The 17,639-nt window shown below is 44.4% G+C and overlaps 1 protein-coding gene across 2 annotated transcripts in view; it reads right to left on the bottom strand.

The window, feature by feature from the left end:
* Window positions 1–821: 821 nt before the first annotated feature.
* The window catches only part of HS6ST2 (heparan sulfate 6-O-sulfotransferase 2), a 272,610-nt gene continuing 255,792 nt past the window's right edge, over window positions 822–17,639 (bottom strand). For both annotated transcript variants that reach the window (XM_070365860.1, XM_070365861.1), the window contains one exon: window positions 822–1,973. In XM_070365860.1, coding sequence (XP_070221961.1) covers window positions 1,076–1,973 — 898 coding nt within the window. In that variant the 3' untranslated portion in view covers window positions 822–1,075. The remainder of the gene's footprint in view (window positions 1,974–17,639) is intronic.

The raw sequence follows: 17,639 nt of genomic DNA, 5'->3' as shown, positions 1-17,639 counted from the left end.
TCACATTCAGGTTCAATTCTATCTGATCAAGAACAGAATACTAACTTCAGCAATATTTTAAGACACGCTATCCTGTTCAAGAGTTTCTTGATAAGGATCTCACTACACAAACATTGATAAGACAATTCTATAGAAAGAAAGTCCTGACTTTAATCCAGGATTATATATCACAATAAATTCAGCAACACACCCTTTAGATGATGAAGAGAGATTCTAAAACGGGTTAGTTTGGAATGAGCACAACTCGGAGAAGCTTTAAAATGAATGAGAAGCAGCGCCAAAAAGATTCCAGAATTGTTGAAATTACAGTGCCCAGAAATCGTCTGGAAATTAGATCTTTACATTGGTACTCCATTTGGAAAAAGTGTTTGGTTTAATATGAGATACACCCTGTTTAAAACCTTTAAATAGCAGAAGGTAGAAAAAGTTTAAAATTTTAAACATCTCAAATAACAAGATGAGTCCCTTTCTACTCAAAAGCCAATATTTTTACATAAAACTACTCATGTTTGGGAGAGAAGTTTTCCATTTTCTACTATTTGGTAAACTCTACCATCAGTTCTTATTTTATTTAAATAGATTCTTGGTTATAATCAGAAGAAAATGAAGTTTTGTGTTTAGTTTGTTTTATGTTATATTCATGCTTACCCCTGGAAAAAAATGTTTGCTTCCAAGATTGGGTTTCAACAGTGTGTCATGAATAATGTAAAGTCCATTTCTTAGGCATAAGTTAAATGGCCACATTTTATGTTTCCACTTTGTCCCTATGACTAATTTAAGAACTTCTTAAAATATCTAAACAGCAATTTCTGGTGAGTCTGGTTTGGCTTTTGGATTTTATAAATACTCCAACAAACCAAAAAAAAAAAAAGGCAATTTAATTACATATTGAAATTTGTTTTACCCACGCACAGTAGAACACTGAATTGAAAGGCAACTGTAAAGGCGACATCTTAACTTTTTTGAACTTCCAAACTTTAGGAAGCAGAATGTGTTTGGACGCTCTCATGTTTGAGGATTTGCCCTATTTTGACTGGCGCTTTGGGAGAAGTGTGTGAAAGCCTTTGGGAGCCACTTAGCGCCATTTCTCTACGCTGCCTATATAGTCATGGGTGCCATTGCTGGTGTTGCCATCGCTCTGCTCTTGGCCTGAATTCTGCTTCTGGCTTTCCTGGTTCTCCTTTGGACTTGGATTCTGACCCGAGCTCTGAGTCAGATTCTGAATCAGATTCTGAAACAGATTCTGAGTCCCACTCTGACTAGCATTCAGGTTTGGGTTCTGACTCGGATTCTGACTCGGATTTGGGTTCTGGCCCTGACTCTGGGTCTGGTAATGGGTCTGAAGGAACCTTCCCTTCAGAAATTTGCGTTGTTCCTGACGCTTCCGTCTAGCTTCCTGATGCTCCTTCTGCCTCATAAACTGATACCTTTGCAAAAAGAGATCTTTTGCATAGCTGTACAATTCCATATCCAGAAAATTCAGTCCCTCAATACGTTTTTGGAGTTCCTCATTGATTTCTACGCTAGAGGCCCTAGTGGTGTTATACTGGGTAAAGGGAGAAATAAAGTTCATGTTGAAGGTTTTCTCAAACAGATACTGGGTCTTCCGCTGAAACTCAGTGAGGCCGAAGAATGCCATGTGCTTCAGATTCGATTTGGCACTTTCCAGGAGGACCTTGTTCCTCTGCTTTTCAGGCATGACTGACAGGTTGTAGCAGCCAACGAGTGTGAGGTCGGAGAGCATGCGCACCTGGCGGTTGTTGGCTAGGTTGTAGGGACAGTCCATGAACTCTTTCAGGGGGCAGCCAGACCAGTCGTCTCCAGTGTAGCAGCTGGGCAGCTCTTCAGAAGTTGGGGGCCTGCCATCGCAGACGTGGAGGGACGCTTTCCATGTTGCCCCTCTCTGGACATGCCTCCACTCACTCAGGTACCGGGACACTGGGTCTCGGAGGATGGTGATATAGTGGAAGTTCCTGTGGACAAAGCACAAAGGCCAGTGGTCAGGGCTGTAGCTGACATAGGTGGAGTCAGGGAAGGGGCATGGCATATGTGATGTTCACTGGTCAGGAAGGGAGGCCCACTAGCCTGTCCAGAGAGCTCCTTTTTAAAGCATATACATCGGGTGGAAAGGCCACTCCCCCTTCCTCCTTCCCCCTCTGTTTCTCTCTCTCCAGCTACTGACGAAGTCCTCCCAATGACCTCATTTATTTCCTACTCCCCACTCCCAAACTCCCATTAACTGATCATGAAATGGAGACTCAATGGAAATGAATGATTTTACTGAAGTGATAACAGGTTGACAAGTACTCAAGTTCTAATCTTTCTCACTAAATACACAAAAGCATTCTTCTAATAGCTAGTCTAATCAGGATATCTTATTAACAAAACCTTGTTGAAAGAGTGTCTGATATGATGCTTTTGATTCTGGGTGCTGTCATAACATCATGGCTCCTACGTGATGGCAGTGGAATGTGAAGATACGCAGTGCAGACCGGAGCCTCCAGAAATAAACACTGTGGTTAGTTACTGACTGAAATAGACATGGTAGCTGCCAATGGCATATATATCAGTTACTACCTCGGTTTCAGCCTTCACTCAACGTGCTAATATTCCCAGCAGAGGCAAGTTAACTCTATCAGTTCCAAAATGCCCTTTTTCTTTACCCACTGAAAGGACACCCGGATGTCAGCATGTATGGAGGCTTTGTTATGTTACTGTCTTCACTTTAAAGCTGCAAACTGATAAGAGTTCTTTGCTCACATAGCAGACTAGTAAACATTTAAACCGCACACCCACACACACCCATACAGAGCAGGTGCATTCACACACACATGCACGCACAGCAGAAGCATCCTGGCTTATGATGTGATCAAGGGAAAAACAACTTTGCAGCTGTACTTTAATTAAGAAATGAGCTTCCATTCACGTTCAGTGGATGAAAGATGAGGTCATGGATGGGCCTATTGTGGAAGGAAGATGAAAATACTGAATATTAACATTAATTTCTTAAAGGAAACCTGGGGAATGGCTTGTAGCTTTTCTGAAGTTTATTCTTTCCCACCTGAGGGATGCTGCTTCTGCACCCAGGAGTGAGGAGCCAGATGGAACCAAGTCAAGCACCCGACTGGCTAGGTCTGCTGGCTGATGTCCTCTGAACAAACATTCCTCCCAAGTCTTGGGCTCTGAGCAATGCAGGCACCCTGGGATCTATCCTGGGTGCTTCTCTTCTCTTCATGGTGTTCCCTCTGCCTAGCGTAACCTTCCTTCTTTCACTGGAAAATTCTAGACATCCTGCAATTTCCAGTCCAAGTATGATCTCTCCTCCGAGATAATTTATCCCACGCCTGTTGCCAATCATCGTCTCTTCTTCAGTGACACTGGCACCGTTAACTTTGGCTAAAATATTTTTGATACTGAATCACAATTTTTTGTTTGTATTTCTATTTAGGTTTTCTGCGACAAGAACTCTACATATTCTTCTTTAACTCTCATCTCATCCTTTTCAATGTTGTACCAGACACAAAGCAGAATCCCAGTAACTCCTTTAATTACTTCTTTAATGAACTATCCCGGGGAATAAGAAGGAGAGAGTTGGGAACTGGTAAGGTCATGCCTCATCATAGTAAAAACTCTGGAGAATCTAAGTGACTGGCAAAAACCATAAAAAATTTAAAATATCACCTTCTATGATATTGCGGAGTAAACAAGCATGGGATACAAGAGAAGCATCCTGGAGTGAGGCTGGAGGGGTGGCAAACCCACGTTGACTGGCCTCACTCTTTTGCCTGCCTGCGGCCACTCAGATTCATTTTTGTAAAGACCCACTGCTAACAACTAGCAGCTTTTCTTCCTCAGTAGCTTTGACCAACAAAGGTGACTGCTGTTTCCATGGGGTCCGAACTTCTATTCCTTGCTTTGGTATTCATTCATTCACTCCTTTGGTACAGATTTATTAAGCCTTCATGCTAAGCCTGAGGCCACAGCTTTATGGCAATTAGTCTGATTATTTGGAAAAAAAAGAGATTTATGAAGACCACCGACACACTTGGATTAGTCTTTCAACCAGCTTTTCCAGGCATGCATTATAAATGGGTGTTTAAAAGCCCCATGATGGAGTCACCTTCATGCTCAGCTGACAGTCCTCCAGCGCACATTTGTTTTACTGATTTAAGCCAACAGTGACATCTTCTGGTAAATTCTAGAGTGCACCCCTTGTGCATGCCTGTGGCTCTGCTCCCTAAAAACTCTCCCTTGTCCTTCAGAACAGATAGATCATAACCACCAGGGTTAGTGTCTGAACCAGTGTTTTGTAAGCACTATCCCCACGTGGAGAGAGAGAGGAGGCAGACGAGGAATGCAAAGGTGGATATTGACAGAGCCTCTCATGGTACGGGTGTGTCCCTCCTCCAAGCTGAAGGTCTCTCCTAGTGCCTGTATGAAAGGAGGGCCGTCCAAGGTGGGCAGCCTCGGGGTCTCTGCACTGTGGGATTATCACAGCAGCAGAGAAATTAGAGGCGTCTACACGTGTGCATATCCACATGCTGGTAATGACAGCTACCATTCACTCAGATGCCAATAGCTCTGGAGAGTCAGGGATTGCCAGCAGCCCTCTTCTTCCAGGGAAAATAGGTCCAGGGTGCCAGACTGCCTCAATTAGAAACACCTGATGCTGCTCGGAAAATGATCCTTGGGTGAAAAGGAAGATCAGCTAAAGGTGGGTCTCCAGGAATGTCCAGTGGCCTCCAAATGGCATAGTGTGTTGGAGGTGGAAAGGCAGTTGCAGATAACACCTAGAAGGTTTCACAGGGCTAAGGATTGAGGATGCTCATTATTCTAAGTGAGGGGTTGTCAGGGAAATGTCAGAGAAGACCCCGCCACACCCAGAGCAACTGAGGGTGTGAAAGCCCAAGCCAATGGCACAGTGAGTGGAGAGGCAAAGGAGCACTGAAACATAGGTGGCACTCTTGCTGTGCTTGTTTGCTCAAGCATCTGTGTGACTGGCACTGGAAAAGGGCCTGATTATTGGTGTTTAGTTTCTAAGTCATGTCCGACTCTTTGCGACCCCATGGACGATAGCACGCTAGGCTTCCCTGTCCCTCACCATCTCCTGGAGCTTGCTCAAACTCATGTGCATTGAGTCGGTGATGCCATCCAACCATCTCGTCCTCTGTCTTCCCCTTCTACTCCTGCCTTCAATCTTTCCCAGCATCAGGGTCTTTTCTAATGAGTTAACTCTTTGCATCAACTCTTAAGACTTCATGCTAGGCCTGAGGCCACAGCTTCATGGCAATTAGTCTGATTATTTGGAAAAAATTTATGAAGACACACTTGGATTAGTCTTTGTGGCCAAAGTATTGGAGCTTCAGCTTCAGCATCAGTCCTTCCAGTGAATATTCAGGACTGATTCAGGAAGAGGCCCTGGAGATGCCCACAGATAAGTCACAGGGCCTGGAGCATCCCTAACTCATGCGCTATTAATGACTGGAGTGGGCACAAGGCACCATGAAAGCACCTTGCAGTGATTCCCAGCCAAGCCTAATAATAGAAGGGTTTCTGTAGCTTTATTTTGAAAAACAAGGAAGAATTAGATAAGGCAAGAAGAGTGAAATGGAGTATGACACAGAAAGGTCAGAATGAGCAAAGGCACAGAGGCATAAAACTAGCCTGCTGTGTACAGAGGAAGAGCACAGGAAACCTCTAACTGGGAGTTACTGGGAGTTACTGGCTAGTGGCAGGAATGGAGGATGGAGAAGTGGCCATGGACAGGGTCGTGAAAGGCCTCAGATGCCACATTAAAGAATTGAGACTTCTGGGATTTCCTGGCAGTCCAGTGGTTAGGACTCAGCACTTTCACTGCCTAGGGCCCGGGTTCAGTTCCTGGTCAGGGGACTAAGATCCCTCAAGTTGTTAGGTTCAGCCAGAAAAAAGAAAAAAAAGGATTTAGATTTATGAAGACAACAGAGAGGCCTTTAGAGGGTTTTAGGCAGGGGAGTCATACGATGAAGCCTGTGTTTTAGAAAGATCACTGTGTATGGTGTGTGGTGGAACTGGGGAAGTGAGTTGATGTTACTGTAGAAAACAAGACAGAAGAAAAGAGGGCAGACTAGGGAGGCATTTGGAGGCGGGGTTGAAGTAACAAGACTTAGGGACAAAATGAATGTAGGGGAGAGGGAGGAGGAGGGGTAAGGAGGGCTCCCAGGTCTCTGACTGAATGGACAGATAGAGAGCCTCAAAGAGTGATCTGGGCTTAAGATGTGGAGTTGTCAGCAAAACATGATGGCTGCAGACCTTGAGGACTGACTTAGGGAGCATTTGTTAATTCCACGTGTGTGGCTTCAGGTATTGGAAGACAGCATTTCAGAAACCCCGTGGCTTCTCTTCTTTATGTTAAATATAGTTTCCAGCTATTCTCTCCACTGCTTCAGGTCCCCTCACTATGCTTTTGTTTGCCTCTGAACATATTCCAGTTATTTGGAATGTGCCCTCTAGGCAGAGTCTGACAAGGAACAAGTAGGGAGTCTATCACCACCCTCATTCTCGACACCGTTTCTCTTAATGTGGCCTCATATCACATCAGCCCTTTTGGCAGACTGCTGACCCACCGTCAACTACCTTCTTTCATTGTTTCACACGCAGGTCATTTGAAAACCCACTCTGCTTTGTCCTGAACAGATGCAGTTTGTCTGTGGCCCTGTTTAATTTCTTCTTGGTAGAGGCAGTCTAAGGCTGTCAAAACACATCTGGATTTTGATTATATCCCCTGATATCTTCACCATATCTTCTTCTTGTCTTCTGGCAATGCCTGCATCCAGGCATTGATCAAAACAGAACAAGACGCAGGCGAGAGCAGGTCTCTGGTAGCTGCTGGAAATCTCCCCTTCAGGTTGATAAACCCAAAGGGTGCTGCTGAATGCTGTGATTTAATTTTAAACGAGTGAGCCAATTTCGGCCACAGAAAAATCACACTCAGCCTGTTTCAGTTAGTAGGGATTGGACAGAAATATCTTGTGACCAAACATGTCACTTGATTAGGATGACCAGGTGTCACATCTTTAGAGTCGTGACTCCCCCTCAGTTACCCATGTTGATTTAAAGACCCTTGTTTGGTGCCTCTATGCGACCATGGGGCCTCGACAGGCAGGACATAGTGAAACATTTGCCATCCTCTGCAAGTCCAGGCCAACTTTTGCTTGTCATTGGTAAATAAATGTGGAAACAACAGCAACCAAAGAAAGAGTGGCCCAGGAAAGAAATCCGGGGGCCACCCTTGACTCCTCTCTCTCGCTTACCTTCAATGTCTGAATTTTCCCCGAGTCCTGCTGATTCTAGTTCTTTTTTTTTTTTTTTTATTAAAAACACTTTTATTAGAGTGTAGTTGCTTTACAATGTTGTGTTAGTTTCTGCTGTACAGTAAAGTGAATCAGCTATATGCATACACATATCCCCCCCCTTTTTATAATTTCCTTCGCATTTAGGTTATCACAGAGCACTGAGTAGAGTTCCCTGTGCTATATAGTAGGTTCTTTTTAGTTATCTGTTTTTATACATGGTAGTATATATCTGCCAATCCCAACCTCCCAGTTCATCCCACCTGCCCTTCCCTGCTTGGTACCGATACATTTGTTCTCTACATCTGCGTCTCTATTTCTGCTTTGCAAATAACTTCATCTATGCCAGTTTCCTAGATTCCACATATATGGGTTAATATATGATATTTGTCTTTCGCTTTCTGAACTCAGTTCACCCTGTGTAACAGTCTCTAGTTCTTATTAGCTCCCAAATCCATCCTTTCTACCACTGCCTGGGGTGAGGCCCTCATCACTTTTCTACCTGATCACTGAATCAGTATCCTGGCCCACCTCCCTGTCCCGGACTGACATCCATTCCACACTCTCCTATGACACACATCTGACCTACCACTCCCTAGTTAAGACCTCTTAATGGCTCCCTATCAGTTGTGACATGAAGTGCAAGCTCTCCACATGTGACCCACAGCCTTGTGGCTGGCACCTGACAACCACCTTTCTTTCTCTTCAGTCTGATCTCTATTAAGCTCCCTCGACACGAGTCTTTCTCAACCATGAGTAATTCGAACCCTCCCACTTCCATTTCCTGACCCTAAGACATTTGGAAATACCTGGAGACAATTTCGGTTGTCACAACTGGGGAGCAGGTGCTACCGACATCTAGTGAGTTGAGTCTAGGAATGCTTCTAAGCATCCTACAATGCAGGCTAGTGACCAATTATCAGCAGTGCCAAGGCTGACAAACCCTGCTATATATTCTATGTTCCAAGTATGCAAAAGTAATTTTAATGTTCTACATTGGTTCCAGGCAAAGATCCTACAGGTCCTTTCCCTTTGTATATGGAGTGCCTACTGTTTGGAATGGCTCCAATCTGTCTTTTGTAGATCACCTGGAAACCTCCAAGACTAAACTCAAAGATTGCCTCCTCCATGAACCTTTCCTTGACCTTCCGGGGCAGAGTTACCTACCCTGGTATTCCTGTTTCAACTGTGCCGGTATTCTCCTGTTGTAACATTCTGCACAATGGGCTATGATTGTCTAGTGATTTGTCTGCTTCCCCCATTAGACTATGAGCTCTGGAAGGGTAGGGACCATGTAGCATTTATTAACATAAGCTCCTGCCCTGGGCCTGGAATAATGTCTGACATAAAATAAGTGATTAGTAAAAGACTGTTAATTGGATGTCTGCAGCAGAAATAGCAGAGCTTACAGTGAGCTCACAAGAAATGCCTATCGTCGTCTTTGATACAGAAAAGCCACTAGATGTCAGTATTAAATAACAGATCTACCATTTTACACCTGTGAAGGAACATTTCGGAGAAGGCAATGGCACCCCACTCCAGTACTCCTGCCTGGAAAATCCCATGGACGGAGGAACCTGGTGGGCTGCAGTCCATGGGGTCTCGAAGAGTCGTACACGACTGAGCGACTTCACTTTCATTTTTCACTTTCATGCATTGGAGAGGGAAATGGCAACCCACTCCAGTGTTCTTGCATGGAGAATCCCAGGGACAGGGGAGCCTGGTGGGCTGCCGTCTATGGGGTCACACAGAGTCAGACATGACTGAAATGACTTAGCAGCAGCAGCAGGAACATTTTAAGGGGCTCTAGCTATGAAGGATATCTAGTTACATTTAGCACTTGTCACTGACTTTCTGTGTAGTAGTCCAATTTTAAAGGGTGGGAAGTTTAAGGATATTAAGAGTATGTAAATGGATACAGTGACAGACTATTTTTCAGTTCAGTTCAGTTCAGTCGCTCAGTCGTGTCCGACTCTTTGAGACACCATGAACTACAGCACGCTAGGCCTCCCTGTCCATCATCATCTCCCGGAGTTCACTCAAACTCACGTCCATCGAGTCGGTGATGCCATCCAGCCATCTGTCGTCCCCTTCTCCTCCTGCCCCCAGTCCCTCCCAGCATCAGAGTCTTTTCCAATGAGTCAACTCTTCGCATGAGGTGGCCAAAGTACTGCAGTTTCAGCTTTAGCATCATTCCTTCCAAAGAACACCCAGGGCTGATCTCCTTTAGAATGGACTGGTTGGATCTCCTTGCAGTCCAAGGGACTCTCAAGAGTCTTCTCCAACACCACAGTTCAAAAGAATCAATTCTTTGGCGCTCAGCTTTCTTCACAGTCCAACTCTCACATCCATACATAACACTGGAAAAACCATAGCCTTGACTAGATGGACCTTTGTTGACAAAGTAATGTCTCTGCTTTTCAATATGCTGTCTTGGTTGGTCATAACTTTTCTTCCAAGGAGTAAGCGTCTTTTAGTTTCATGGCTGCAGTCACCATCTTGAGGGGGATCCCAAATCACTGCAGATGGTGACTGCAGCCATGAAATTAAAAGACGCTTTTGCTCTTTGGAAGAAAGTTATGACCAACCTAGACAGCATATTGAAAAGCAGAGACATTACTTTGTCAACAAAGGTCCATCTAGTCAAGGCTATGGTTTTTCCAGTTGTCATGTATGGATGTGAGAGTTGACTATAAAGAAAGCTGAGGACCAAAGAATTGATGCTTTTGAACTGTGGTGTTGGAGAAGACTTTGAGAGTCCCTTGAAATGGATAAAATGAGAACCATACAGTTTTCATGATCACTGAAACAGATTATCCTGAAATAAGTACCCAAGTTCTAAGTCACAGATTTTGAGATTTGGCAGAGCAAGAAGAAACTTTTGAGATGGCAAATCATCTAAATCAATGTCTTCACTTTAGACGTAAAGAATTCAAGGCCTTGGCAGCAAAGATTTGCCCACAAGTCACAAATGGCCAGTGGTTCTTGGGAATCAATCTAACTGCAAGGAATATTCCTGGGCTGAAGGCATATATTTTTAGTAGTTCCTGTCTTTGTGTCTATTGATTACCTAGGATGGTATAATAAACCATGCCCAGAACAGACCAGTAATCCTTAAAAATGGGAGGCTTTTGGCTGCAAAGAGAGGGCATTTCCTTATGCCAACTAGTTGCACAGCGAGGAGCTGGGGGTATTGGTGTCTGGAACTTAAACCTGTGATTCAGATAGTAAAGAATCTGCCTGCAATGCAGGAGGCCCAGGTTCGATCCCTGGGTCAGGAATATCCCCTGGAGGATGGCATGGCAACCCACTCTGATATTCTTGCTTGGAGAATCCCATGGACAGAGGAGCCTGGTGGGGTACAGTCCAGGGGGTTGCAAAAAGTTGGACACGATTGAGGACTAACACTTTCACTTTCACACTTACACATTAACTTACACATCAGCTCCCAACAATACTGTGAGTCAGATATAGTTATTCCCATTCTGAAGATGAAGAAGCTGAGACTAACAGAGAATGTGATTTGACCCAGTGCCTTGCCACAAGTTAAGATGCTGTTCTTGTTTAGCCGCTGAGTCATGTCCGACTCTTTGCGACCCCATGGACGGCAACACACCAGGCTTCCCTGTCCTTCACTATCTCCTGGAGTTTGCTCAAACTCATGTCCATTGAGTGAATGATGACATCCAACCATCTCATCTTCTGTCACCTCCTTCTTCTGCCCTCAATCTTTCCCAGCATCAAGGTCTTTTCTAATGAGTCAGCTCTTCGCATCAGGTGGCCAAAGTATTGAAGCTTCAGCTTCAGCATCAATCAAATAGGATTGCTCAGGTATGAACCAGTTTCTTTTTGACTGTAGAACATATATTCTCCCCATCCTACTACTGGGACACAAACCCAGGGCTTCTATGAACAAGCTAAGGATGTGGTTCTCACATCATGGCCCGGAATTAGCAGCGTCAGCATCACTTCATAAATTATCAGAAATGCACATTCTTGGGTCAAACCACTGAAGCAGAAATGCAAGGGCTGGAGCCCGGCAATCTGTTTTAACAAGCTCTCTGGGAAATTCCCTGTTAGCTCCCTGGGCTTTCCTGATAGCTCAATTGGTAAAGAATCCACCTGCAATGCAGGAGACCCTGGTTTGATTCCCTGGGTTGGGAAGATCCACCGGAAAAGTGATAGTCTACCCACTCCAGTGTTCTTGGGCTTCTCTTGTGGCTCAGCTGGTAAAGAATCCGCCTGCAGTGCAGGAGACCTGGGTTCGATCCCTGGGTCAGGAAGATCCCTGGAGGAGGGAAAGGCTACCCACTCCAGTATTTTGTCCTGGAGAATTCCACGACAAAAAAGTATAGTCCATGAGGTCTCAAAGAGTCGGACACTGTGGGAAATTCTGATGCACGTGTGTGCTTGAGAACCACTGTCCTAGGCATGTGGCTTCAGACATCAAAAGTCCCTCAGAGATCCCAGGGGTCCCCAGAGTGTGGACAAGTGACCCCAAGAGACAAAAGCATGCCAAAACAAGCCTAAGGAAGCCCACTGCTGTCCAGGGAAAGCCCAGAGAACTTGGCCTGAGCAAAGTTATGAAGATTATGCTGTAAACGTTTAAATTTCCTTTAAGGCCACTGGTTCACAAAAAGCCACAATAAGTTTCTTCTTGCATCACTCAAAGGGGAAATAAATATAAAAGCCATTTTTTTTTAATGGAAGGAGACCACTAAAATTGTACAAGTTAAGGTCATAGGAGCGATCAATAAAAAGTTAATTTAAGAAAGGAAACAAATTCTTAGCCCAAATCAATAGGACTGAACATTTTGTTACACCTGTAGCTTAGTTCTGTATTTTAAAGTTCAGCTTTTGCACATCTTGTTCATGGAGTAAGGATTAGTGGTACAGAAATAAGAACTGTGGTTGGTGGTCCTAAGTAGACTTCAGAGTGGGGCTCTGCGTGACATTGAGTCATTAATGCGGAAGGTCTGGTCTCCTTCCTTGGTTGATGATGTTGAAACCAACTGCACGGAACCTCCCATTGCATGTAAATGACTAGGTCAAGACAAGGAGGATGGCTTACAGATCAAACAACTTTAATATGTGAGCGTAGATGAAACACAAGTATAGTTAATTGATTCAAAGGCAATCCCCTCCGATGGGACCGGATCCCCCAAGCCCTAGGATTGCCATTTTAACTGCTTTTCTTGAGTGACTCATATACCAGCAGTCCCCAAAGAGGAGTTCCTTAAACGCTATGAGCAGCCGTGGCAGCAGACTCATGTAAGAAGTGTGGGACTTGAAGACAGGACAACTTTGAAGTGGGTGGATGCTCATTTAGATGTGTTGTCTTTGGTGCATTTGTCAAACCATTCTTGTGGCTTAGCAGTCATGTTTGGTGTAGTGAGAAATGTGAGCCTTTATAGTCACATAAAGTGGATTACTTCCAATCACTTGATTGTCTTCACTACACTGGATGCTGAATGTCTCTCCTTTTTCCCCTTTAAGCTGATGCTGTGACCAATTGATGCTGGGCAATGCAAGAGAGGTGGAAAACAGGACCCATCCTTGGGAGCCCACTGATCTATAAGACAGCCAAGACTTTCACTGGCTCCTTGAATGGCTTGACTTAAGAGTACTTAGCAGTACACAAGCACTCCAGGAAAAGTATCTCCGGGACACAAAGCTAATTTAGAATAGGCTGAAGGTCTCACACCCCTCCAAATAAGCCATCCAGTTCTCCTGGCCAGGGGTTTTCTGCTGTTCTTCATACCTCACCCGAAGGAAGGAGCAGTTGTGTGTGCGTAAAGTAATACCTTGATCAATGCCTTAATTAACTGATGCCCCCCCACCCTTGGTTAACCAAAAGTTAGCCTGTGCGTACTGTGGGGAAACATTCAACAAGGCACAAATAGATTTTCCTTAAAAAGAAAGATGATTTTCAATGCCATTCTTCTTTCCTGCTTTTTACAAGGCAGGAAAATGATGGTTTCTTATTTGGTGAAAGGGAAGAAGATTTCTAATGTCTGTAAATTTGAACCCAACGTGGAAATCTTCACAGTACTTCACACAGAACTCATCACCACAGTCCTGGTGATGTTTACTTCTTTTTAAAGGAAATCTAGTTCCTCTCCTTCCCAAAGCCCAGTAGGTTCCAAAGTACATAAATCTAAGGACTTTTGTAAACAGTGAGAAGGCTGAGATTTTTAACAAGATGTGAAATTCCAAGCTTTATGACCCGTAGTTACCTGCCTTCACCAACTCAACTGCTTGGCAGCATGAAAAGTTTTGCTGCTTACCCTGCCCTCTGAATTTTCTGTGTGTTCTAAAATTACTCCGTGAATCTCGGATCATCAGTACTCAGTGTGGTTCTGAGGTGGAAAGAACTTTTAGAGAAAACCCCTTCCAGTGTGGAGATGAGGGGCCTCTTGAAGGGCATGATCCATCCATGTCCCATAGAGACTAGTTCTGCCACTGATTAATCAACTCATGCTTCCTGCCTTCCCTTCCAGGGACTCCTCCCTCTCCACATGGTACTTCTCAGCTTCTGGAGTATTTCTATGTGGCATCTTCTGGCAAATTGTCATCCCTCAAGGGGTGGCATCTGAGGCAGCCAGAGAGAGGAGTTGGTTTTCTTCCTTTCTCCAAAGAGAGCAGGCAGAGGCGAAAAGGGGTAAACTTCACCCAGGGGACAGACAGAAGGAAGCCAGAGGAAATGTCTAATTGCTGCCACTGGGACCACCATGGTTAAGGTCTTGCTCTCTGGATAAGCATCCTTGGTATCTCTTGTCGTGGGTCTCAATGAAGATAACATGACTGTTATATATAAAGTTCTTGGAACTGAGCTTGGAACCCAGCAGTTAACAAATGTTAGTTCCTATTATTGTTACTGTTTTTGCTCTACAGACATGGGTATTCAGCCAAAAGATGTTATTCAACCTTCCTAAAAATCACAAAGCTAGCTAATGACTGTCTGTCGGGTCTGTGTGATTCCTAAGCTCAAATGCTTGCCCGCTGCCCTGGCTGATGGTGCCCCATTTGGTCTTTGGCCAAGCATGTCTGAGCCTGCAGCTGTGTGTTCTCACTGAGTCATCCACCCCTACTTAGACCTGAGCACAGCCTGAGGAGCTACAGGCCAAGGGCACAAGGGCCCTGGCCAGAGTAGGAAGTCTCAGGAGGAGGAGGAAGTTGGATATGCCAGGATGTGAAAGGAAGGACTGCTTCTAAGGTTTTTGTGGGCCCCCGATAGAGCCTTAGGGAGGGGAGCTGAGCATGGCAGAGGTGGGGGCCAAGGGTGGGGTGTAGCGGACCACCATTCTCGCCCCCACGTCCCATTACACAGATAAGGAAACGAGAGAGGTGGCTCCCTTGCCTTCTCCAGATTGTGGGAAATCTGGAGGCCCACGGGATCCTTTCTTCAGGGACTCCCCCAAAGACATGGAACCAAGTAACAGGCCTTCTGCAGATGGCGGGCAGTCAATAAAGAGCATTTAAGGTTCTTCTCAGCAGGCTGCAGACAGCTGCACTGGTTCAGCTGGGCCGCTGGCCATGTGCTGTCTAGGAGGCAGGCACCTTGGGTGCGCGTGGGGGAAATTGTTAGAGGAAAACTAGTCTAGATAAATGTCTGCGCTCAGCATTGTGGTATTTTCCAGAACAGCACAAGGGAAAAGTTTTCCCCTCCATGAAGGCTGCCCCTTCTTGAGTCCTGATTTGATTTTAATGAGCTCTAATATTGTTGTTAGGTGCTGAGAGAGACAAAGTGCAAATCCTGGCTTTTGTGGGGGAAACAGACCTCATTTACCATTTAAACTGTGAAGAATGGGAGCCATTCAGAATTTCCAGGGTTGGCTGAGTTGTGCCTCCATTCCCCCGGGGAGCATTTTTTTTTTTTTCCTGCAGGTATTCAGGTTGCAAAAGTCACAATTACTGGATAACATGGCTGGGCTGTATGTGTGTGGAAATGAGCATCGTGTATAGCACTGGGCACAGCCTGGTTTCCCCACAATGATAACATGGAAAATGGAAAAATAACTCGCTAATCCCCCACTCTGTTCATTTCCAAGGCAAGCCATTCAATATCACGGTAATCTAAGTCTATGCTCCAACCAGTAACGCTGAAGAAGCTAAAGTTGAATGGTTCTATGAAGACCTACAAGACCTTTTAGAACTAATACCCAAAAAAGATGTCCTTTTCATTATAGGGGACTGGAATGCCAAAGTAGGAAGTCAAGAAACACCCGGAGTAACAGGCATATTTGGCCTTGGAATACGGAATGAAGCAGGGCAAAGGCTAATAGAGTTCTGCCAAGAGAACGCACTGGTCATAGGAAACACCCTCTTCCAACAACACAAGAGAAGACTCTACACACGGACATCGCCAGATGGCCAACACTGAAATCAGATTGATTATATTCTTTGCAGCCAAAGATGGAGAAACTCTATACAGTCAGCAAAAACAAGACCAGGAGCTGACTGTGGCTCAGATCATGAACTCCTTATTGCCAAATTCAGACTTAAATTGAAGAAAGTAGGGAAAACCACTAGACCATTCAGGTATGACCTAAATCAAATCCCTTATGATTATACAGTGGAAGTGAGAAATAGATTTAAAGGACTAGATCTGATAGAGTGCCTGATGAGCTATGGATGGAGGCTCATGACACTGTATAGGAGACAGGGATCAAGACCATCCCCATGGAAAAGAAATGCAAAAAGGCAAAATGGCTGTCTGGGGAGGCCTTACAAATAGCTGTGAAAAGAAGAGAAGTGAAAAGCAAAGGAGAAAAGGAAAGATATAAACATCTGAATGCAGAGTTCCAAAGAATAGCAAGAAGAGATAAGAAAGCCTTCCTCAGCACTTAATGCAAAGAAATAGAGGAAAACAATAGAATGGGAAAGACTAGAGATCTCTTCAAGAAAATTAGAGATACCAAGGGAACATTTCATGCAAAGATGGGCTCGATAAAGGACAGAAATGGTAGGGACCTAACAGAAGCAGAAGATATTAAGAAGAGGTGGCAAGAGTATACAGAAGAACTGTACAAAAAAAAGATCTTCATGACCCAGATAATCACAATGGTGTGATCACTGACCTAGAGCCAGACATACTGAAATGTGAAGTCAAATGGGCCTTAAGAAGCATCGCTACGAACAAAGCTAGTGGAGGTGATGGAATTCCAGTTGAGCTATTTCAAATCCTAAAAGATGATGCTGTGAAAGTGCTGCAGTCAATATGTCAGCAAATTTGGAAAACTCAGCAGTGGCCACAGGACTGGAAAAGGTCAGTTTTCATTCCAATCCCAAAGAAAGGCAATGCCAAAGAATGCTCAAACTACCGCACAACTGCACTCATCTCACATGCTAGTAAAGTAATGCTCAAAATTTTCCAAGCCAGGCTTCAGCAATACATGAACTGTGAACTTCCCGATGTTCAAGCTGGCTTTAGAAAAGGCAGAGGAATCAGAGATCAAATTGCCAACATCCTCTGGATCATGGAAAAAGCAAGAGAGTTCCAGAAAAAACATCTATGTCTGCTTTTGACTATGCCAAAGCCTTTGACTGTGTGGATCACAATAAATTGTGGAAAATTCTTAAAGAGATGGAATACCAGACCACCTGACCTGCCTCTTAAGAAACCTGTATGCAGGTCAGAAAGTAACAGTTAGAATTGGACAAGGAACAACAGACTGGTTCCAAATTGGAAAAGGAGTACATCAAACCTGTATATTGTCACCCTGCTTATTTAACTTCTATGCAGAGTACATCATGAGAAATGCTGGCTGGAAGAAGCACAAGCTGGAATCAAGATTGCCAGGAGAAATATCAATAGCCTCAGATATGCAGATGACACCACCCTTATGGCAGAAAGGGAAGAAGTAAAGAGCCTCTTGATGAAAGTGAAAGAGGAGAGTGAAAATGTTGGCTTTAAGCTCAACATTCAGAAAACTAAGATCATGGCATCTGGTTCCATCACTTCATGGCAAATGGATGGGTAAATAGTGTCAGACTTTATTTTTCTGGGCTCCAAAATCACTGCAGATGGTGATTGCAGCCATGAAATTAAAAGACACTTACTCCTTGGAAGGACAGTTATGACCAACCTAGACAGCATATTAAAAAGCAGAGACATTACTTTGTCAACAAAGGTCTGTCTAGTCAAGGCTATGGTTTTTCTAGTAGTCATGTATGGACGTGAGAGTTGGACTACAAAGAAAGCCGAGTGCCGGAGAATTGATGCTTTTGAACTGTGGTGTTGGAGAAGACTCCTGAGAGTCCCTTGGACTACAAGGAGATCCAGCCAGTCCATCCTAAAGGAGATCAGTC

The sequence above is a fragment of the Bos mutus genome, chromosome X (genome assembly GCF_027580195.1).
Source record: "Bos mutus isolate GX-2022 chromosome X, NWIPB_WYAK_1.1, whole genome shotgun sequence".
NCBI lineage: Eukaryota > Metazoa > Chordata > Mammalia > Artiodactyla > Bovidae > Bos > Bos mutus.
Note: the sequence above shows the minus strand (reverse complement) of the source record. Positions and strands in the feature narration are given on the sequence as shown.